The sequence below is a fragment of the Rhipicephalus microplus genome, chromosome 6 (assembly GCF_043290135.1).
Source record: "Rhipicephalus microplus isolate Deutch F79 chromosome 6, USDA_Rmic, whole genome shotgun sequence".
In the NCBI taxonomy this organism is placed as follows: Eukaryota; Metazoa; Arthropoda; class Arachnida; order Ixodida; family Ixodidae; genus Rhipicephalus; species Rhipicephalus microplus.
Window position 1 is genome coordinate 34,566,933 of NC_134705.1, and position 24,584 is coordinate 34,591,516.

The 24,584-nt window shown below is 46.6% G+C and overlaps 1 protein-coding gene across 1 annotated transcript in view; it reads right to left on the minus strand.

Moving 5' to 3' along the window:
- LOC119167671 (epoxide hydrolase 4) overlaps positions 1-24,584 on the minus strand; it is a 212,322-nt gene that overhangs the window by 18,958 nt on the left and 168,780 nt on the right. Inside the window, exon 6 of the mRNA XM_075865908.1 lies at positions 22,703-22,871. Coding sequence (XP_075722023.1) covers positions 22,703-22,871 — 169 coding nt within the window. The remainder of the gene's footprint in view (positions 1-22,702; positions 22,872-24,584) is intronic.

Below are 24,584 nucleotides of genomic sequence, written 5' to 3' on the forward strand. Positions count from 1 at the left end.
GCAACATTGCGCGAGTGGATTTCCTTTAGTAAAACACATTTAAGCCAACAGTCTAAGTTTCAGCTGTACATCTCCATGATTATTAATGATCAGTAGTTCGTTAAATTTTTTTTTGAACTTGCAAACACAGATATTTCTGAGTGTGGAATTCCTGACTATATCGAACTTTTACAAACACGAAAGGAAGAAGTGAAAAATTTAGGGTTGTTTTTCGTCTACTTTTCTTTCCTCACATTTATGTTACATTTACTACTAATAATATCTCCTATGTTATCCTTGGCACTATTGTCTGATAGAGCACATTAGTAGAAGCGAGGGTTACTTTCTCGCAAACGTGGTGCTTTTAGGTAATATACGTGGAATTAATGGTCAGCTTCCAGCTCGTATTGATTTCACCTGCCATGTGCCACCAACAGGCAGAAGAGTGTTATACACTAACCATCGTGGGTCCTAGTGGTGCTTACTGACGCCACGCCACCATGTTTAGGTGCATATATATATATATATATATATATATATATATATATATATATATATATATATATATATATATATATATATATATATATATATATACTGTTAAGTGAACGAGGGAATGGCCGTCGGGGTACCTCAGTTTGTACAGCTTCGGGCACGAAGTTCACGGGCTTGGTGCATGCCTCCCGCAAATTATCTTTCTCTCCTCTGTTATTTCCTCACATATACATTACAGTTACTACTAATAGCAACACTCTGCTTTCCTTGGTATTATTGATCGTTAGATTTCATTACTAATAACAACAAGAATAGCACAAGCCATCTTGTCGATAGACACTTCAATGGCGTTATTTCATTATAATTAACTGTCAAGCTTCTTATTCGCATCCGGAAGCTTGTATAGAAGTCAGTGAGCAAAAGAGTATTTCATGCGACCGGAACTATATCGTAATATTTTGAAAAAATATCCGTAATCATAAATGGCTATGACAGACAGCCGCGTAACTAGTTTTTTTTTCTATTACGTTCAGCTTCATAATGTGGTGATAAATAACCAATAGAACACATCGTGCGAACACTTAAAATCAAGCCCTTTATGCTTTCTTTCGACGCACGATTCATCTGTCTTTTTTTTTTCATTAACCCACTTGTCGCAAATGCTATGAAAAATTTCAGATCCCTTAGGCCAAGGCTGTAGCAATTATATCTAAGCTAAGATAAATCAGTGCTATGGGGGCCACATTACTTGTTGCACGCTGAAAGAATTACATACATCACGCTTTTTTTTACTTCTTATTGATTCAAATGAGCATACATATTGTTTTAAGACTGAGCAGAAAGGTGGGTCATAAAATGAATCTCCAGAAAATGAAAGAATTGTACAACAACCTCGGAAAAGAGCAGCGCTTCGAGATAGGTAATAGTGCACTTCAAGTTGTAAAAGACTATGTCTACTTAGGGCAGGTAATAACCGTGGAGCCGAACCACGAGATTGAAGTGACTAGAAGAATAAGAATGGGGTGGAGCACATTTGGCAAGCACACTCAAATTATGACAGGTAGATTGCCACTATCCCTCAAGAGGAAGGTATATAACAGCGGTATCTTGCCGGTGCTTAGCTACGGAGCAGAAACCTGGAGACTTACAAAGAGGGCTCAGCTTAAATTGAGGACGACGCAGCGAGCAATGGAAAGAAAAATGGTAGGTGTAACCTGAAGAAACAAGAAGAGAGCAGAGTGGATTAGGGAATAAATGGGGGTTAAGGATATCATAGATGAAATCATGAAGAATAAATGGACATGGGCCGGGCATGTAGCGCGTAGATAGACAGGATAACCGCTGGTCGTTCAGGGTAACTAACTGGATTCCCACAGAAGGCAAAGCTGGTTAGGGGGACACAGAAGGTTGGGTGGGCCGATGAGATTAAGAAGTTTGCGGGTATAAATTGGCAGCAGCAAGCACAGGACCGGGTTAACTGGCGGAACATGAGAGAGACCTTTGTCCTGAAGTGGACGTAGTCAGGCTGATGATGATGATGATGATGATGATGATGATGATGATGATGATGATGACATATTATCACGGAATCGTGACGTCGACAAAGGGAGCCGACTGTAAGTAAAAAACTGAATGGTTTACTTGGCCGAACTTGTGGCCGGTCAACGAAAAGCCAAACTCCAGTGATAAACACTGGCACTGGTAGCGGTGAACAGAGCGTCAGCTGTCGATCAATTGACAAGTGGCGAAGCGCGTTGGCATTCATACACGTACCGTCGAATGTTCCCGCCTTATCACCGGTCGCAAGGTAAGCTCTCGAATAATCTCCAGTGTTCGTGTCTTTCACGCATTCTTACCAGAACGATGTAAAATAATCGCGAACCTTCTCGAACAACGACACGCAGTTTGCGCTGAGACAGGCTTTGTTGGCGAAAACCGAATGAAACAAATGTGAAAATACGAAAAGCACGTGGAATTGCCCTTCTCTGAAAAAGCATGTTCCTGATGCTTTAATTAAAAAAGAGCGCGGGGGAAAACGGAATAACCGCAAGAAAAGTAAATAGTACAATAATAAGTAAATACAAGCAATAAAGCACAGTAATACAGAAACGACAGCAAGGAATACAGTTCTTGGGTTCGTTAACGCGCACGAAACGGCTTGGATCTTACGACATGAACGACTTCAGTTTGCGTATACGCCATCGTTACGCGTTCTCCATGCCGTGGGGGACAACGTAGTAGTCGAGTGTGCCAAGATGTGCAACTACATTGTATGGTCCTAAGAACTGTCGCAGCAGTTTTTCACTGAGGCCACATCGGCGTATAGGCATGCATAACCAAACACGTTCACCGGGCTGGTATTCCACGAAGCTGCGTCGAAGATTGTAACGGCGGTTGTCGGTCATCCGCTAACTTCTGATGGGCAAGCGGGCGAGTTGACGAGCTTCTACAGCGCACTGCAGGTAGTGACGTCAAGGTTTTCTTCGTGAGCGACATTGGGCACCATTGCGTCGAGCGGGTTACTTTCGTAGACCAACTTGTACGGCGTCGTCGGCGTCATCTTCTGCACGGCCGCGTTGTATGCGAAGGTTACGTACGGAAGGATGGCGTCCCACGTCTTGTGCTCGACGTCGACGTACATGGCCAGCATGTCGGCGATGGTCTTGTTCAGTTCGGTGAGGCCATTGGTCTGTGGGCAATAGGCAGTGGTCCGGTGGTGGTCTAATTGTTTGGCTGTATTTCAAAGTCACCTGAGTGACCTTCACCGTGAAGGCTGTACCTCTGTCGGCGATGAGGACCTCAGGGGCGTCTAAATGAAGAAATATGGCTTCAAAACTGTGCTACCTCGATAGCACTGCCTCTAGGTTGGGCCGTTATTCTGGCGCAGTGGGTGAGGAAGTCGGTAACGACAACGATCAATGTATTCCTGCAAGCCGACGTGAGGCACAGTCAAAGTAGTCCATACCGATTTGCTGGAACGGTTCGCGAGGTGGTTCGATCGGCTGAAGAAAGCCTGCTGGTCTTGTGAGTGGGTGTTTTGCGTCACTGACAGTCTCGGCACGTCGGCGTCAAGGCGTGGCCAGTAGAATTTTTTCTCAATTCTCGCGAGCGTTATAGAAGCACAGAGTTGTTCAACTCTTGGGTCGTCGTGAAGAGCCTGAAAGATTTCTGGTTTCATTGCTGAAGTAACCACCAGAAGGTGCTTGAATCGAAGGCGTAAAAAGATTTTTAGGAGAACTCCGTCTCGCAGGAAGAATGACAGCAGTCCTGTCTTGAATATTTTCGAAACAGTTGCGCTGTTACCTTCGAGGTATTCCACAAGGCTTCTGAGTTCTGGTTCAGCTCGCTGTATTTGGGCGAATTCTTCAGCACTAAAGATTCCCGAGAAGCAGTCTTCATCCTGGTCGTCCAGCAGCGGTAGTTAGAAGGGGCACGAAACAGGCAGTCGGCGTTGGAGTGTTTCCTTTCAGACTTGTAAACTACGGTAACGCCAAATTCTTGAAGTCACAGGCTCCCTCGCGTGAGGTGACACGGACGGTCTTTGAAGTTAGCCAACACAGTGCGTGGTGGTCACTCACAAAAATGGAGGGCCTGCCATAGAGGCAGGGGCGAAACTTTAAGGTAATGCATATGATGGCAAGGTGCTCCTTCCCTGTTGTAGAATATGTGACTCTGCCTTTGATAGCAAGTGGTTAACATAACTTCCCAGTTCGTCAGTCCTCCGCACAAGAACGCCGCCGAGTTCTACACTGCTTGCTCTGGTGGGTATTTTTGTATCGGCGAAATTTCGAAATGCACAACTAATGCAGGCGTCTGCAGGCGTCGTTTTAGTTCCTAGAATAATTTCTTCTGTGGTGGCACATCGTTTTAATGTAGCAGCTCAAAGTGTCGATGGCCTAAAATTTTACATGCTTCAGTCAAACGTCCAATCCTCAAGAGACACAAAATACAGAGTCATATATCTCATTCACATATCTAATAGATTCCAGTCAGCCAGCACGAACGTTTCAAACTGCGCTCTAGTGAGCATACGTTATCGTACACACACGACGGAAACCGACAAGTGTGATGCAGTTAATAAAGGAATTTCTTATGTACCACTGATAAGTGGTTCTTTCTTCCAACTATCATTATTCAGTGACACGTGCACTCTCTTTTCCTCCACAGCGGTCAACCTGACCTTTTTTTTTCTTTAAGGGGCAAAGCTTCTTAGAATGTGGGTCGTTCTCTCCACCATTTGTATATATGTATGTAGCTAGCGAGACAGGATAAATTCAGGAGAAAATAAACTTGTGAGAAGGAGGGTCATCCAGGCAACAAGCAGCCTTAGCTTACAAGGTCACAAGTTCAAAGGCAAGCCAGGTGCTTTTTTGTTGTTGTTTAAAAGAAAAATGGACTTTCAAACAGTTAAGAGAAGAAGGCCAGGTGGGCTACGAGTCAGGTAAAGTTGTGAGCGGCTAGGCTGCCAGGTGGTATTCTACAGTGTTATGCAAGTGCGCAGAACCCCCTACTTAGAGATAGCGTAACAGCTTTTCATGGAATGACGAAATTCGGCTTGAATGCAGTAGCCGGCCCATTCCCAATCCTGCATTTACTTAAAACGCGTGATACAGGAATCGTTTGAAACAAGAACTCTGGGGTGCCGCCTCAATGGTGACCAGCTGCCGGTAATGCACTCCTTCACTAGAGAAGGATTAGCCACCCTAGTGCAATACCTAGCCGCAACCTCCAATGAATTAGGCAATCAACCCTTGGCCCTCAGACCACTGCGGATGCGAAGCAATTGTTTGAAGCGGCGGTCAGACCTGCGACGCATGGAAGGAGCTAAGAATCTCCGGGTTTAGACAGGCCGCATTTGGAATCTGAATTTGGCTACCTTCAACGCTAGAACACTATCAGTGAAGCTAGTCTTGCTGTGCTCTTGGAGGAATTAGGAGGTGTTAAGTGGAATGTAAGTAGGCTCAGGAAAGTTAGGAGGACCCGTGAGGCTCATACAGTGCTGAAGAAAGGACACGGCCTATGCTACTGTGGGTTAATGGACAGAAAAGAAATAAGGTCGGGTTTTTTTTTTTGTATACAAGATCGTCGCTGGTAACGTAAAGAAATACTATAGCATCTGTAAGAGGGTAGCAAAGGTGATAATTAGGTTAACGGAAGGAGCAAGAGGAAGGAGGTACGGGCCTTCGCGCCTCAATCGAAGAATTAGGATCATTTGGTTGAACGTAAAGAACCCCAGGTGGTCAATATTTCCGCAGCCCTCTCTTACGGCGTCTCTCATAATCATATCATGTTTCCGGGAAGTTAAACCCCACATATTATTCAATCTTTTGGTTAAATGCTTCTATGAAGACGTAGAGTCATAGTGTACTACCCTTACGGGCGACTTTAATGCCAAAAGTAGGCAAGAAACAGGCCGGAGACCATGCAGCTGGATAATATGGCATCGGCTGTAGAACTACCAGAGATTAGTAATAAGTAGAGTTCGCAGAACGCAATAATTTACGGATCTTGAATATACTATTCAGAAAACAGGCTAATTTTAAGAGGACCTGCCGAAGTCCTAATGGCGAAGCTAAAAATGAATAGACTTTATTCTGTTTGCACACCTATGCATAGTACAGGATGAAGAAGTAGTTAGCAAGAAGCGATGCAGCCACCATAGAATGGTAAGAGCTTGTATTCGACTAGATACAAAGCCAAGGCAGAAACTGATTCGCAAGGAGTCAAATAATTAGCTAGCGCTGAAACTGGACGTACAGGAACTCAGAGTTTCGCTTCAGAATAAATCCGAGGCACTAAACGAGGTAACCGACGTTTGAATGGACATATTGAACGGTTATCTTACTACTATCAGCAAATAGTGTGCAATGAATGTCGGAGGTACAATACCACAGTCACTATACAGGGCACTGGTAAACTACCTTAGGAGACGAGTATTCTTATAAAGAAACGGCCAACCACGAAGACCTCAAATTCAACCGTTAAAATAGACCTAGTGGAGCTTTCAAAATTTATCAATAGGCGTAAGGTAGCCCACATCGCAAAGTATAACATTAAGTGAATTCAGCAGGTTGTAAAAAGGCAGCAGAAGCTTAAAATCTGCGAAGGCTAACTTGCGCATAGGCAAACATCGCATGTATGCATTGAAGAATAAAGAAGGCAATGTCATAATCGATCTGCCTAGGATAGTCGAAGTGGCGGAGGAGTTTTATGAAAAGCTGTTTAGAAGCCAAAACAACCAGGTTAACACTGTGAGAAATAATAACAATACAGAGGAATTCAATATCCTACCAACAGGGGAAGAAAGGAAAGCCGTAGAAGGAATGCCAAGGGGCAAAGCGACTAGTGAGAGAAAGAGAGAAATAAAGAGTAAAGGCAGAGAAGTTAACCTAGTTCCCTTCCTTTTCTTCTGAAGTATGACAAAGAACGTGCTATAAAAACTGGCCACTTTATCTACAAAGTGTCTTTTGACAGGAAGAGTAACAAAGTCTGGGAAGAAGGCCAGCATCACCTTAATCAATAAAAACAAGACGTCAAGGACTCTCAATGAAGTTATACTTACTCTCATTTCTTTTGTATATTATTTACAAAAATAATAGCTAATAGAATCAAGGCGATATTCAATCAGCCAAAGGACCAAGCAGGATTTCGTACAGGTTATTCCACAATAGACCTTATCACACTATGACTCAGGTAATTGAGAAATGCGTGGAATAAATACAACCCCTATACATAGCCTTCATAGATTACAAGAAGGCGTTTGACTCAGGCCAGACATCGGCGGTAATGCAGGCACTGTGGACTCAGGACACCGACGGACCTTACATAAACGTACTGGAAGAAATCTACAGTCGACAACAGCCACCATAGTTCTCTATAAGGAAAGCGACAGAATCCCAATAGAAGAGGTTGTAAGGCAGGGAGACACAATCTCTCCGATGCTATTCACCGCGTGTTCACATGAATTTTTCTAGACCCTAGATTGGGATGAGCAAGGGATCAGAGTTATTGGAGATTATCTCAACAACCTGCGATTTGCAGATGATATTAACATCTTATGACTACTGAACTGAACAAGGAAAGCAGAGAAGTAGGTCCGAAAATTATTACTTTATTGAAAAAAGCCCACCATAGGAATGGTGGATTACACCATCCATTGTTTGGTGGATTATGGTGCTATAAATATTGGTGGCACGCAGTGTATGGTGGCACATGGTGGATGATAGAGTGCCGGCAATGCTGGAATATGAAACGCTGCCACTAAAAAAATAAAACGAAAAATTGTATAGAAAACGATGCAAAAGGCACCCATAAGAAAGAAAACGTGCCCATGAGGGTTCGAACATGCAACCTCAGGATTTTCATCTGAACACGCTGACCACTGCGCCATGCTGACTAGTGGGTAGTGTGGTGTTAAATGGCCAGTGAACTTACAAAGTGTCCGTTCAACATAAGTTTCATTTGTTGCTTACTCCAGATAGACAATACCTCCACCTGCTACTCAAATTGGCACATTTACTAAACACAAATAACTGCTGCCTGCAATGCTTTCCACTGCGATAATAGCAACAGTGCTACGTCTTTCTTACAATTCACAACCGCAGGAAAAAAAATAAAAACCAAGTGGACTGAGGAGCAGGTACACTTTACCGGTGGTTACTGTCAAGTGAATTATACCATTTTTCGCTCGTACTAAAGGGTCACATCTGCTCAGGCTTCATGACGCCTCTAGGCTCATTTTATCACACAACTGATTGAGTGACGCGATGTTTTTCGCGCAAGGTACAGCGCAGTCGTGCCAGCGCACTGCTGTACTCTCTTACCGTTAGCAACAACTACATAACGGCGTGGCCAAAATAAATGATCCGCAAGAAACATTATACTATCATATTGCTTCAGTAAGCATACGTATGGAGAATTCTGTGTTCTCGCACAAAAGCCATAGAAGTGCCGGCGAGTGTGACCGGTGGCTGTCAGTGACGGGACACGCACGTTTGCGGCAAGTGCTGGCACCGCGTCGCATCGATGTTTGTCGCTTCTTGCGCGGACGCCGTACACAAAAAAAGGCTTCATTTAGATTAAATGATGCCACGTATGTGCTGTATTGTCATTTATACTTGTCAAAATTGTGTATTCAGAAACACAGAAGCGCCGATAACACTTGTATGGGCTCGGTTGGTAGGACTAACCTTTGGTGGAAATCATAAAGGTAGAACCGAACGCTGAAAATCAAACTCGCTGGGGCTAGTCTCGACGCATGTCGAAAGTGATAGTTTATGCATATTCGCACGCTTTTGTTAACTTAAAAGTACGGCTCAAGCAATAGAGTGTGCAAGAATTGCTGAAGTTGCGTTTCTAGTGTGGCGACACCAAGTAACCACTGTGTTCTATCTACCCTTGAAAGGGGCAATAGCGAAATGGAGTTTATTTATTTCTCGACAACTGCGCGGCGATGTAACACATTTACTGACACTGTTTACAGCGACACCTCTAGTCTTCTAAAGATATTACAATAAAGCACCACATCGCACATGTCAAACTGAAGTATACGTGTACGAAATGTTAACATTCACGGCCACAATCTACGCTCCACAAAAATTGAAGCGCTGTAGGTAGTTTCTTTCGACCGTAAACATATTTCTCTACGCAATTCAGAGTGAAACCCTACGAATTATTTAGTGATTTCGTATACTGCTATCTGCCTTTTCGTCATGCCACTATCATTTACCAAGCCTCCTTCATGCCACCGTCATCCATATGGTTAACCAAGCCTTCCACCAAACACGCTTTGAATTGCCACAATCAGCCGGCACTTTCCACATTCGCCACCATTGGCTCGCCACCCCGACCACGATCTGCCACCATTTTTTCCACTCTCGCCGTCATCAGCCGGCAAATTCCGCTGACACTACCCTTGGCTCGCCGCCACCACCACCAACTGCCTCGATTTTTTCCACTCTCGTCGTCATCAGCCATTTTGACCACTACAGCTTCCCCTATATCCCCTCTCATTTCCACCATATGCAGTATTATTTCCACCATATCCACGAACGATAACAGCATCCACCAACCCAAGATTTTCACAAAACTAAAACAATGTACAACGGTCTCGGCAGAAAATATCACGTTGTGATAGGTGGAGGGACCCTGAAAATTGTAAAATATGTCTACTTAAGACAGGTAGTAACCGCGGTGCTGACTGATGAGATTTAAATAGCTATAACAATAAAGATTGGGTGGATCACATTCGGCAATCATTATCAAATCATTAATAGTAATCTGCCACTAACACTGAAGAAGAAGGTATATAACAGCTGCATCTTGCCAGTACTTACCTACGGAGCAGAAACCTGGAGACTTACAAGAGTCAGTTTAAATTGAAGACGACGCAGCGAGCAATGGAAAGAAAAATAATAGTGTAACCTTAGGAGACAAGAAGAGAGCAGAGTGGGTCAGGGAAAAAACTAAGGTAAAGGTTATTATAGTTGAAATCAACAAGAAATGGACATAGACCGGGCACGTAGCAGTTCGGCAGGATAACCTCTGTTTCATGAAGGGTAATTAATAGACTGAATTCCCAAGAAAGGCAAGTGGGTTAGGGCGAGACAAAAAGTTAGGTGCGCAGGTGAGATTATCAAGTTTGTGGGTATAAAATGCAGCAGCTAGCACCGGACCAAGCTAACTGGTCGATCATGGGAGAGGCCTTTGTCCTGCGGTGGATGTATAGTCAAGCTGATGACGCTGATGATGTTAGTCAAAGGCTGCCGCTACTGATAAGAGTTCGTCAGGTCACCGAGCTTCGCGGAATGATACAAAGCATAGCTAAGTGTTGATTATACCAGTAGAGACAGCACGGGCATAGCCTAATCTAAAGTATAAAGCGTTATATGAAGAAAAAGAAGACGTAGGGACGACTCGCTCGCCCTATCAAGGCTATCTGAGGAGCATTTGCTGTACAGCGGTCGGAGGACATATATATATATATATACATATATATATATATATATATATATATATATATATATATATATATATATATATATATATATATATATATATATATATATATATATATATATATATATATATATATATATATATATATGTCCTCCTTGAAAACAAATTTCTTGCAAATTGTGAATATAAGCCATTTTACTATAAGCGGTTTATCGACGACATTTTCCTAATCTGGCACCATAGTGAATCGCAACTTCTTTCTTTCATAGCAGATCTTAACAACGCTCATCCGGCGATTTCTTTTTCGCACTCATATTCACCTGTGAACATAAGCTTCCTTGATGTCATGGTCACTCTACGTAACGGGAAGCTGATAACTAATCTTTATAGGAAACCCACGGATAGGCAGCAATATCTTCACTTTAGTAGTAGTCACGTGAAACACAACAAAACTAGTATTCCCTACAGCCAAGCAGTCCGTTTTAAAAGAATATGCTCTGATAGCAGCGAATTTTCCCGCCACTGCGAACAACTTCGGAGCGCGCTCGAAAAACAGAGCTATCCGGTCAGCATAATCACAGACGCCATCAAACGTGCAGAAGAGCTTGACCGTTCAGACCTGCTGAGTACTAACAAAAGACCCAAAGATTGTTCGCGGACTAATCTAATTTTGACACATGCGGCCTCAGCTCCAAATGTGAACCATATCTTAAAGAAACATTTTAACCTTTTAATACAGAGCGAGCGGCTCAAAGGAATCTTTGCAGAACAACCACGTGTGGTCTACCGGCGATCGCGGAACCTTCGTGATTTACTAACCTCATCTAAAACCACGTGTTCACATCATGAAGGCTGTCATCCCTGCAACAAACCGCGTTGCAAAGTGTGCGCGCACATGACGACATCTAAAACAGTTTCAAGTACATCGTCCAGTTTTTCTTTAAAGATAAATGGGAACTACACGTGTGATAGTATCAACGTCATCTATCTTCTCGAGTGTTCAACTTGCGGTGCTCAGTACATAGGTCAAACAGTGACAAGTTTCAGAATTCGTTTTAATAATCACCGTGCACATGCCGTAAGCCTCCCTAATCTACCGCTGTCGAAGCACGTCAGTATGCCTGGCCATGGTTTCGACAAAATTAGGGCCACGATTATTCAGTCCGGTTTTAAGACAAATCACGATAGGGAAGTGAGGGAATCCTTCTTGATCCACAAATTTAACACCATTCGTTCAGGTATCAATGAAAACGTAGGAAAGCTCACCTGCCTCGCACTATAACAACACGACTTCTTAGATTAGTAAAATATTTTAGTGTATATTAAATTGTATATTAGTCAACCGTGGTTTCTTTACTTCTGAGCTCTTTTACATGTCCTGCCAACCATACTGTGCCCCACGTATCGATGCGCAGGGAAATTTGAAACTTTTATATCCATGCACCCGTCACATGTCAGTCATGTCAACACAAGGTTCTGACAGATTACCATTTTTTACTTTGATTGTCCTAGCTGCTATACCGAGAGTTCATCACGTGAGCCTATAAAAGCGGCTGCATTGTATCATACCTACTTACTCTGACGAAGGCCGTGCCACGGCCGAAACGTTAGTAAATACGATCCTTTTCTTATGTGCTATCTTCAAGTTATTTCAATATATATATATATATATATATATATATATATATATATATATATATATATATATATATATGACGTATGAAGTGATTGTTGGTAGAAGCAGAGGAAGAAGAAGATCAGAATAGAATAAACATGGCGTATGAGTCAGGAGTCAGGCCACGTCTGCCATTCATCATAGCGTCACACGAGTCGACAGGATGAAGACCTGGCCACCACTCATCAACCTCGACACATCATTCACGAAGCCACCTGCAGTACGCCTCAACTGAATATCGACCACAGAAGAGGTGATCTCAGGCGCATACAGTTACCGGCACCATGACAGAACCATCGACTGAGCTCGACATCCCCAAGTACACCGGATCAGCGGATGACGGACCCGTACAGGACTGGTTCAACCTAATCGAGGTCCACGCCACCGCTGCATCTTGGTCGGAACGGGAGATGATTACGAACTTCAGCGACTACGTTACCGGTGAGGCATTTAAATTCTACCTCACCCACATATTCGACAACGATGAGTCTTGGCAAAAGATAAAACAAGAAATGATTGTTTGGTTTAAAAAATACGATGACGACTACGACGAAGACTTGCTTGTATCCCACCATCCACAGACAACTGCACTCAGTCGTCAATTTTACAGGCAGTCATCAACCATTCGAACGCACAACAAGATTCGACCTCTGACAAAAGACGAAGTGGCACACGAGTTCAGTGGCAGACGACAACGCGTATTTTGGGAAAAACACGGCCATCGAGCGCGCCTCCCTTCTGCACGAAAGTCGGCATTTGCGAAGTCATCGCTTCAGCATATGACCCGAGACGTTGCCCAACCACCTGATGCCGTTCACTCTTCGTCTGGCATACGTGGTCCACCACCTGAGTTTTCATCACGTGGTTCTTCAAGCGCTCCTAACGCTCACCATTTGCCTTATAAGGACGCCGTATTTATGGTAGATGACCTGGTGCATCGGGAAAATACCCTGTCGAGCCATGCTCCTTCCACACGGGTTCATGCATCGCCATCCAGTCCATACACACTTGACAGTGGAAGAAACACCGAAGGTTCAGACGATTCTAACATCGCACGCTGCCAAGCGCAAGAGCCCTTCGTAGTGAACAGTGCAGAAAAAGCCTCCAAAGACATTTTTGTCGATTCTAGTGCACCACCTTCATTTTCTTTTGAGAATCACGACAACCCGACTACCAACTATTTATTGGTCACACCAACTATCAAAGAAAAGCAGGCTCGTGTTACTAAAGGAACACGACCTCGTTGGTTTCCGCAACATCAGCAGTGCCATCAAGAACTCAAAGAACTCCAGAAACCACGGCAGTTACATCAAGCACTACAAACTAAAATAAGATCACAAGCATATTTGCGGCTTAAGGATGGTCGTCAGGAACGACGCCAACTAATGGAAAGACCAAGTCAGCATCTGAGCCATATTCGTAGAAGGAAACATCAAGGAAGTCTTCTGTACCAGATATCAAGACATCATGTACAATCCTACCGACGGAGATACCACGACAGAGAACCACGAAACAGACTGAACGCTACCATTAGCAAAATGCAGGAATACAGACATCGTATCATCAACTTCGGTTCTCGCAGACGCAAGCTGGAAGCAATGCTTCTGTCTCAGCCACGACACAGAATACAGCACCCACGACAGAAAATTCGGCGCCTACGACGTCCGACCTTCAAAGGCTACAAGTACGCCCAACCTAGTTCATTCTTTGCAGCTGCTGAAGCCGTGTCACGGTCAGTGGAGTTGTGCAGGACGCGGTTATCTTTTCCAGAACGCCACAGTCAGCCTCGCCCACCAGAACTCCTGCGTTAACCGGACTGTTGCACTCTCCCCTGAAGTCTGAAAGTTTACGGAACTTCCCTGGAGCACAGAACGAATTGTGAACTATGACATTCGTAACTTTTTAACCTCTCCTTGTTTACATTTTATTATTCGTAATCCACGCTTTCTGTCGGGGGGAGGGAGAATCGTGTGACGTATGAAGTGATGGTTGGTAGAAGCAGAGGAAGAAGATCAGAATAGAATAAACATGGCGTATGAGTCAGGAGTCAGGCCACGTCTGCCATTCATCATAGCGTCATATATATATATATATATATATATATATATATATATATATATATATATATATATATATATATATATATATATATATATATATGGGATATGGCACAACGGGAGCGTTGTGCCATATCCCATACCTTCACGAAGACTAACTGGCCCATTGAATTATTACTCTCACTATATATATATATATATATATATATATATATATATATATATATATATATATATATAGACCGCCAGAAGGCGCCGTTTTGTTTGGCTGGCCGCATACAGTGCTCCACTTTCACGTGTTTTTGGCCCGTTACCGGGACCCGCCCGTGTCTGGACAAGCTCACTATTCCTTCTAGAAGACTTCCGGGACACGCCGACACCATCCGGGCCCCGGTCCGACCCCTGGCTGGCCCCCCAGGCTCCTTCAAAAGTACGAAGCGGCGCGGCGCCGCGCTAGCTCTAACGCGCCGCGCCTGCATTTCCACGATGCTGAGTCCCGCCCAGCACTCGACACCAACGACAACTGACGTCCTGTCGATAAGCCCAGCCTCCTCTGGTCGTACCGCTGATACAGCCGTGCCTCCGCTGTCAACATCTGGCAAAGTCACCAGCCCCGCACCGACAACAATACAGCAATAGGCAGCGATCCTCATACAGCGCGCACGGTCCAGCAACGTGCAACGCTGGTGGCGTCTCTGCTACTCTCAGCTTGATAGCCACGCAAACGCCAGAGCCCGAGATCCGTAATGCCGCGTTGGTGTTGCAATCAACCTCACCTGCTGCTCTCTCCACTTTATCTGCGTCTGGCCTACCAAATGGAAATTCCGATTCTGTCGACAAGCGCCTTTCGACGAGCGTCGTTCCTTCCATCGCCGAAGTTTTGCCTTCCATCACTTCAGCTGACGACTTATCGACGGAAATGGACTTCACGGCATCGCAGGTCAACGAAGACAATACGCCATCCCCTGAAGGCAGCTGGAACACCGTTAGTGCCAATCGAAAACCTGCCTCGACCGCCCGCCCCCGCTCCGAGCTCATCACCGTCGGAATCCAACTTCCACCTGAAACACTCACACCGAAACTGCCTCTCTATGACCTGCTTTCTACCATCATAACCGCCGTAAATCTCTCTCCCAAGACCAGTGCGGAGGTCACCCTTCAAGCCAAACCTGCTCAGAGCTTTGTGTTTCTGGAAACGCACTCACCTCTCACTGCCCACCTTCTACTCTCCCTCACAAGTCTGGAACCTAATGGTAAGCCGATCACCATTAAGCCCTATGCCCCCAGTCCTCCAATGTCATGTCTCGGCGTCATACACAACGTCGGTGGTCACTTCACATCTCAGCTCTTGCATGACCACGAATTCTTTACTTCAAATATACTCGCTCCACGTATGATGAGCTCCAAAAATTCCGTCCTCATAACATTTGCTGGAACCATCATCCCTTGCATTGTGTACTTCAAACGCGTCTTTTTCCGATGCCGTCCACATAAACCTAAGCTCCCTACTTGCACTCGGTGCCTTGCTATTGGGCACCGTGCTCATCAATGCCCCAAACACAGCGTTCCGGCCAAGTGCCGCCACTGTGCGTCTCCTCTACCAGCAGATCTCGATGCTCACGTTTGCGCCCAACCCTGGTGCATCCATTGCCAAGTCAACACCCATTCATCTCTCGACTCCACCTGCCCCTACCTTCTAGCTAAGCAACGCGACTGTGCCAAAGCAGCTTTTCTCCGTCGCACAGCCATGCGCCGAGCCACTCAGCCTTCGCCGCCCTCATCTTCAGCGCATGAGTTCCTATCACCTCCCGCAACATCCACCCCCCCCCGGGCTCATACGCCGCTAAGGTTAAGGGAACACCTCCCATGTGCACTTCTTCATCAAACACACCTTCACCATCTTTAAGTAACGAGAGCCGCTCCTTCGATCTGCGACTGGCTATGTTGGAGCGCAACCAGCGCGAGCAACAACGCGTCTCAGATGAGCTACAACAGAAAATACTCGCACTGACGCAGACACTCGCAACTACCACATCCTCTCTTACCTCTCGACTCACGAAGCTAAATAAGCAACGCACCACACTTACCGCCCCGACCTCCAGCTCCCATGTAACCAAAGTGGCCGACATGGTCGAAACCAACACCACTGCGCATCACACTCGTTCGGTCCAGCTGGAAAATTCAATAGTCCGGATTCTTACTACCCTCGAAGCCCAATCTAAGCAACTGGAATCTTTCACCTATATGCTTAACTCCCTGCAAGAGTCGCTTCCCCCGGCAAAAAAAGAAGGAACGCGCACGCGTAGGCGCTTCCTCTACTTCAAAGACGTAGATGGCGCGTGAAGAGGACCTCAATAATTTGCAGTGGAACTGCCGCAACTTTTGTCATAATAGGACCCCTCTCTACCAATATCTTCTCACCCGCCAAACATTACCCCATTTTCTCCTTAACAGGAGACTCAGGCGGCCCTTGCTGTCTCGGGCTACCGTGCATATCACGCTACAACGGCAAAGCCACTTGCATCCATTTATGTATGCAATGACGTTCTCGTTGAACCACTAGACGTACCCTCCCCCCTCCTGAAACATTTAGTTGGTGTGGTCTATTACCAACCATCTACCCGTATTTCTCTCGCTCTGGTGTCATTTTGCAACCCCCCTGTTACGTCCTCTTTGTTTAGTGCTTTCGGCAAATTCCTGCACTCCCTTCCATCGACCACCCATATCCTCCTTGGGGCTGACTTTAATGCTTCTCATGGGCTCTGGGGTTACCCCTAAACACTCAAACCAGGTCGCCTTCTACACTGCCTCGCCCAGGAACGCCATCTCACCCTTCTTAATACTCCTGACACCCCTACTCGAGCGGGCACTGTTTCACAGCGTTTCACTACACCCGATCTCACGTTCTCTCGGAGTTCCCTTCCTTTTCACTGGCAGGTGTCCGCTGTAAATATTTTCAGTCATCACTTTCTCATACACATCACCACCCCTCTTTCCCACAATAGGCGGAAACAACGAGTCGTTCACACTGACTGGGAAGCATTCCGTAATAACCTTTTGTCTGACTCATTTCAAACTTACGATGACTGGACGTCGCGGATCTCCGCAGCAATGACATCCTGTAGTCGCCGCACTCGTTTTCAACTCCCCATTCCTGACCCTGATCCTCACTTCCTCCGCTTATGGTGACGTCATCAACGTTTGAAACGCGCTCTACGCTCCCAGCCACACAACGTCCAACTTTCCTTCCGAATTGATGCTCTGCGGGCTGAAATTATCGCTTACGGCACTTCTCTCGAGCACTCTCGTTGGAACACGCTGTGTGATGGCCTTGACTCCGCACTGCACTCGCGCTCTACATGGTCTCTGTTTAGGTCTTTCTTAGGTACCAAGCTTGCCGTTGCTCCCACCCTAGCTAAAGCTCTCGCTCAAGGGACTCCATCTGTTTGAAAATTTAAAATCTCTGTATCTCCCACCCCCCCTCACACCTTCCTACCCAGATTACTGTGGCGAAGCTAACCCAGACCTGGACCACCCATTCACACTCAGGGAGCTGGAAGCTGCCTTAGCCACTCAATCTACCCGCTCGGCACTCGGTGAGGATGAGATAACATATACTACATTACGTAATCTCCCCGACAACGCGAAGAAATTTCTCTTACACACATTCAACGAAGCATGTAACAGCGGCTGTCTTCCAAGCTCTTGGACATCATTTCTAGTTTGCATGATTCCGAAGCCGGGCAAACCTCCATCTCTCTCTAACCTTCGCCCTATCTCTTTGACGTAATGCGTTGGCAAGACTCTTGAGCGAATGGCCTTGAATCGGCTGTCTGATTTTATTGAGGCGAAAGAGTTTTTCCCTCCTTCTCTTATTAGCTTCCGACGCCACGTTTGTGCGCAGGACATGTTCCTTGTTCTTCAGCATACTTTTCTTTCACCTTCTCGTAGTCAGATCCGTGCGCTTGTAACCGTCGATGTACGGAAGGCATTCGATGGCGTCAGTCATGACCACATACTCGCTCAGCTCTCCTCCCTGTCATGTGGCTCCCGCATGTATTCTTACATCCGATCATTTCTTTCCAATCGAGTTGCTCGCTTTAGACTAGTCATTTGTCTAACCCACACTCTCTCACCCGCGGCACTCCTCAAGGTGCCGTACTATCTCCTACTTTATTTAATATGGCTATGGCCCCCCTTGCCTCCCAACTGTTCCAAGTACCTGACCTCCACCATATTTTTTATTCAGACGACATCACTCTCTGGTGTACGTCTGGATGTCCCGGCCACGTGCAGGATACTTTGCAACGTGGCCTGGACCTTATCGCTTCCTTTCTCGCTACTGCTGACCTGTCCCCTGCACCGGAGAAATGTGAACTACTTTTGCTAAACCGGTCTGCGTACCAGCACTCCCACAATACCCTCATCTCCCTACATCTTTCTAGCTCTCTCATCCCCACTGTTCAGCAATGCAAAGTTCTTGGCTTCCCTTTGCACGCGACAAAGAACGCGCAGGCCCTACACCACGCTGTGAGGACTGGCCACTCGGTGACCCAACTCCTGCGACGCGTTGTCACTCGGCAGTCGGGGCTCCACGAGGCCCATGCGTGCCGGGTTGCACATGCGCTTGCCCTTAACAAGTTCTTGTACTTTGTACCCTAAATTCATTTCACCGAAACGCAACTCAACACACTCGAAAGAGCTCTATTAGGCCTATACAAGGCAGCTCTAAGCCTCTCTCTCACTACCTCTACCACTAAGCTCTTTACCACAGGCCTCTTCCATCCATTACGTTCTCTCATTTCTCTGCACCACGGCTCTCAGATTGCCCGTCTTTCTCTCACTCGTCAAGGCCAATGGCTATTAGCCCAAGCCAGTATCCCTCACATTCCCGTTTCCGTTCCCACCTTGCCTTCTGCCGCTAGCACCGTTGTTTCTAACCTTCGCATCCTTTTCCTCCCATCCAATATGTCTCCCGTTCTCCACGCCGGCCGGCGTCATGCAGCAGCACAGCATCATTCTCCTCCTCTCTCTACACAAGGGGTTGCCAACACGGATGCCTCATACATGGCTCCTCGGGGCTCGTGTGGCTACGTTATCTACCATCCACACCTTTCGGCACCTGACACGCACACCAGCGGGCCATACTTACACCCGCCAAATGTACTTTCACTCGAGGTCCTTTCCATGGTCCATGCCATGGAGTCATTTTCCTCCCTCCCTTCTCTCCCCGAGTACACGATTTACTCCGACTCTCACGCCGCCATCCGTCACATTCAGAACAACACGTTGCCCCCTGCTCTTCAACAGGAGGTCGAGCGAGCGGCCTCTGCTCTTCAACACTCCACTGTCTTCCTCCGCTGGGTTCCTGGGCATGCGGGTATTAACGGCAATGAGCTAGCTCATCAGCTTGCCCGTGATATATTGCACCGGGCACCGTTCATTCTCTGGCCCACACCTTCGGAAGACAATGAGAACTCCGCGAATAACGATGGGCAGATCTTCTTGCGTCACACTATCAAGGAGGTATATCTCCAGCTCCGGCTCGACAAGCGTCTTTACCCTCCCCCTCATCCATCACTCACTGCATTCGATGCTCGAACTCTACGGCACATCCAAATGAACTGCCTGATAACCCCCTCTCGACTTTTCCTTTATAAATATAGGTCTAACCCCTGCTGTCCTAATTGTCCCTCCCCACACGCTGACCTGTCACACAGCCTGTTTTACTGCCGAACTGCTCAGTAATCCAGCTATTACCCTCCCCCATCACTTTCCATCACCTCCTGGCTCGACTGGATCGGCGCCGAAGGGGAAGAAGAACAGCGTCGACTGATCGCACAGGCGGTCGAAATGCTCGGCCTGTAAATTTGGCTAAATAAATGTCTATTACTATATATATATATATATATATATTGTAATGATAATAAATAGTGGGGCTCAGGCAAGGGCGCAGGCAGGGTGAAGGAAGCCGAGGAAGACGAAGCAGAATAAGAACAGCCGGCCTGCAGCAAAGGCGTTGTCTCTTATTTCTCGTCGTTACAAAGGAAGACGAAGCAGAATAAGAACAGCCGGCCTGCAGCAAAGGCGTTGTCTCTTATTTCTCGTCGTTACAATGGCGCAGTCGACGAAGAAAACGGCTTACGTCTCGGTTTCGTCATCCAGAACGCCCGCCGACGTGCAGCCGCGGTAAGCGTCGCTTGAGGACGGCGTCAAGCCCTCCTCGGCAGCTGTTTACTGACACCACCGTTCGGGGACGGCGTCAAGGCCTCCTCGGCGGCTCCAGCACCCGTTACCGGTACCAGTTCACGATAAGGAACGCCGTCACGCTTCTTCGCTGATGGAACCCGCAAGGCGTCCGTCGCGGCCAGCATCGATCCCAGCACCGACGGATGGCGTCCAGGCCTCCGTTGTGGTTCCGGGAAACTTGTCCTGGGACGCGACACGTCGCGGCAACCATGCGCACGGGCCTCTCTCACCTAGGGATGGCGTACATGCCTCCTCCATACCTGGCAACCTGTCGGCGCTTCAAGCACCCACCGTGTACGGCGTCGAGGCCTACCCGGCGGCGCAAGACCGCTTCATCTACGCCACAGTACCAGGTCACAACTCATCACACGGGTTCCGCTTGCCTGGGAACGTCGTTGACGCTTCCAGCGCCCTGGAACCCATGTCCACGATTCCTACCACAGCTGGATTTCCAAGGGACGCCGTCCACGCGTCCTTGGTCAGCAATTGTACCACCTCGAGTACCGCAGTCACTGTATCCTCCGCAGAGGCGGGCCTTGGCTCTTCGTGCGGATCACACGACAGCGCAGCGGAGCTGCAGCATACCATCGCGCAACTCCGCGTCACGACCAACGCCCTCATAGCGTCGAGCTCCCAGCTATGTCCTGCCATCTTGCCAACATTGTGCGCACTCAATGCCATGTTGGCTGCGGCCGCCTCACAAAACTTCGAGGTAAGCTCGCCCGAGAACCGTCGCAATCTCGGGCGTTCTCTCACGGAGGTATCAGAGCAAGTGAACTGCTTGGCGTGGGCACATTTCGGAGTTTTGCCCGCAGTCCCGCCATCGCCGATTTCCTTCGAGCTACCGGAGTTTCGCGGCTTCCAGGACGATGCCAAGGAATGGGTGGCAACCGTCAACGCTGTCGGAGATCACGCAGCGTGGACGGACCAAAAGAAGTGGGGCATGGCCATAGACCGCCTTCGGAATGCTGCCGCGGCTTGGCATCGATACGAAGGCGTGCGGCAGACATCCTGGGTGGACTGGAGTGACAAGCTCATAGCTGCTTTTGGACGGAGTCACCATCACCTCTCCACGACCACCCAGTCTTACGCGACCGCTACCGAGAATAGATCCCAGAAGGAGACCACCCTCGCGGCTTCAGCTGTATTTTGCAGCTTCCCGACAGCCAATTTAACCACCTACCCTGGGACGAACAACCCTACAGTGTTGACCCTCACTTCGAAGCGACATCTCCTGATATCACGTCAGTCTGTGGCCGAGTGTGCGGACGTCTGCCACACGCTAAGCGCCGCCTCCTTCAAAGTCACTGTCAGCAAAGACCTACCAGAGAAGGTAATACTTCCGGTTAGTGACAGGTCATCTGACAATGAAGGCTCTACTGCACGTGAAACTATAGGAATAAGCAGCTTGAGCATGAGTCCGACAAAGGCAGTGCTGCAAGAGCACGCGTTGCCTCTCAAGCTGCAACCTGAACTCGGCTCTCAGATGACTACAAAGACACCCCGACGCCCCTTGCCACACCGCAAGCAACGCAGGCGTCGACGCTCAGTGCAGCAGGTGACGGTGCAGCGTGGACTATTTCCAGCATTTGTAACACGACTGCGACAGGATGCTCAAACCGACGAGATTAAACCAACGCGGCCACTTTGCAGGAGTCTGTATCTCCTGCTAGCGGCATCTTGTCCAAGTCAACAGCGTTGGCCCCATCGTGGACGACGCCTGCACCGACCATCACGTCACAGCCAGTGTCGTCCTCCGGAATCTCCTTCAACAAACTTCCATGTGAAATATCAGCTTGGCCGAGCCCGGCCACCCCGGAATAGTCAATGCCGCCCACCGGAGACATTGTCGGTAGCCCACGAGGCTCGCAGTCGGGGCCGAGTGTAATGATAATAAATAGTGGGGCTCAGGCAAGGGCGCAGGCAGGGTGAAGGAAGCCGAGGAAGACGAAGCAGAATAAGAACAGCCGGCCTGCAGCAAAGGCGTTGTCTCTTATTTCTCGTCGTTACAAAGGAAGACGAAGCAGAATAAGAACAGCCGGCCTGCAGCAAAGGCGTTGTCTCTTATTTCTCGTCGTTACAATATATATATATATATATATATATATGGTATTAAGAAAGAAAGGCAGGGAGGTTAACGAGAAAGCAAGTGTCTGGTTTGCTACCCTGCACTGGGGAAGGGGAAATGGGAGACAGAAAGCGAAAGATAGTAAATAAAGCTGTGCACTTTGGCGAAACTATTTAGGTGATGGAGCATACTGTTATAAATATTCAGCTTGTAGATACGCACCATGATTTGAAGATCTGTTCAATACTATTGTGAAGCTGGCGCTGCATTGCCACAGGATGTGGACCGTTGATGATGATCAGCTTTTTCAACATGTCCTCGTGTTTTGTGGCGAAACTCCAGGCAATCGGCGCGCCCCAGTCGTGGCCGACAATCACCACCTTTTCTCGACCTGGGGCAACCAACATTCGGCAAACAACAGATTGCAGTATTCTATAAGCGGCACCACACTCAAATATGTGTACACGTTCTGTTTAGCACAGTTTGATCACAAAGTTCGACCTTTGCCTATGGTGTCACTTTCATTTGGAAGAAATTGGCACTCATTTTCGCGATCGATGTGTCGTCTTCCAGATATAGCAAAGATCTAACTCGAACTGTACTTGAATACATTAAAAATGGCACAGTTGTGGCCTATCCCGTCGCGTATCAATTTCTTCTCTTTGTCTTTATTGTGCGTTTTTGCCAAAAACATTCTGGATTGTGATCCCCAAAGTGCAATTAAATATTGAATAATTTAATGCCAGTTGAAGCAAAAGATTAAACGAGCAAGAAAAAAGATCGCTAATAACGAATCACTGCGTCAACTTCGGCAAGAATTACACACTGTGTGCTCCCTTGCACAAAAAAACAAATATTTTCAAACTGCTTTTTCTAGTTTTATTAACACTAATCTTCAAGAGTCCTGGCATTTTGTCTATTAAAAAAATAGACAAAAGAAAGAACGCAGATTTGCTTACAACGAAGCCTAGTGGCATTGCCTACGTGTTGAATGAATATTTTGATTCAGTATTCTCTTCAGCCGAAAGTGGCGTCGAGTAATTTGGGCCATCAGGTTAATATGAGAAGTCTATATCCTTGTTTTACTGAACCTTGAAGAAAGATCTTCGGGTGGTACGTACAACATTCCCAATGCTTTATTTCGCGCCAGTATGCCGAGCCTGTGTCATCCATTCTCACTGTGATTTTTGGTTCTTGTTTAAAGCTAAGTATCCCTCAAGATCATTGCTTTATCGCCAATGTAGTGGCAGTTCACCAAAAAGGAGGCTGCTTGAAAAAGAAAAATACCGCCCGACATTACTGACGCCATCCTGCTGCAAAATACTTGAATACAAGCTCGTACATTTCATAACAAAATTTTTTGAACGGAATAAACTGCTATCTTGTCCCCAACATGGCTTTCACAAAAACCTTTCAACACTCGCTCAGCTTATTACCACTATTCATAGGTTGACTTCAGCCCTCGACATGAGCGGTGAGATTGATCTAATCTTTCTGGATTACAGCAAAGCTTTTAGCCATTTTAGTAAACTCCCAGCAAATTTCACAAATTTGGTCTACCGTCTTTTATTGTAAAAATTGATTAAACAGTACTTGTCCAACCGAACTCAGTTTGTTGATGTCGATTGGTGCTCATCCATGTGCTTGCCAGTTACTCCTGAGGGGAGTGTTTTGAGACCATTTTTTAGGGACGAAGCTCGTGAAGGCGTCGGTCGGTCCAATGCTTGTATGTATGTATGTATGTATGTATGTATGTATGTATGTATGTATGTATGTATGTATGTATGTATGTATGTATGTATGTATGTATGTATGTATGTATGTATGTATGTATGTATGTATGTATGTATGTATGTATGTATGTATGCATGCATGTATGCATGTATGTATGTATGTATGTATGTATGTATGTATGTATGTATGTATGTATGTATGTATGTATGTATGTATGTATGTATGTATGTATGTATGTATGTATGTATGTATGTATGTGACCGCTTATAGTTGCACCTTTGCCAGCTGCCCACTATTTCATCCTTGCAAATATCCCACCTCCCCCCTTCACAAATCCGCCACTTTACCGACCGCGAAGCAAATACCATTG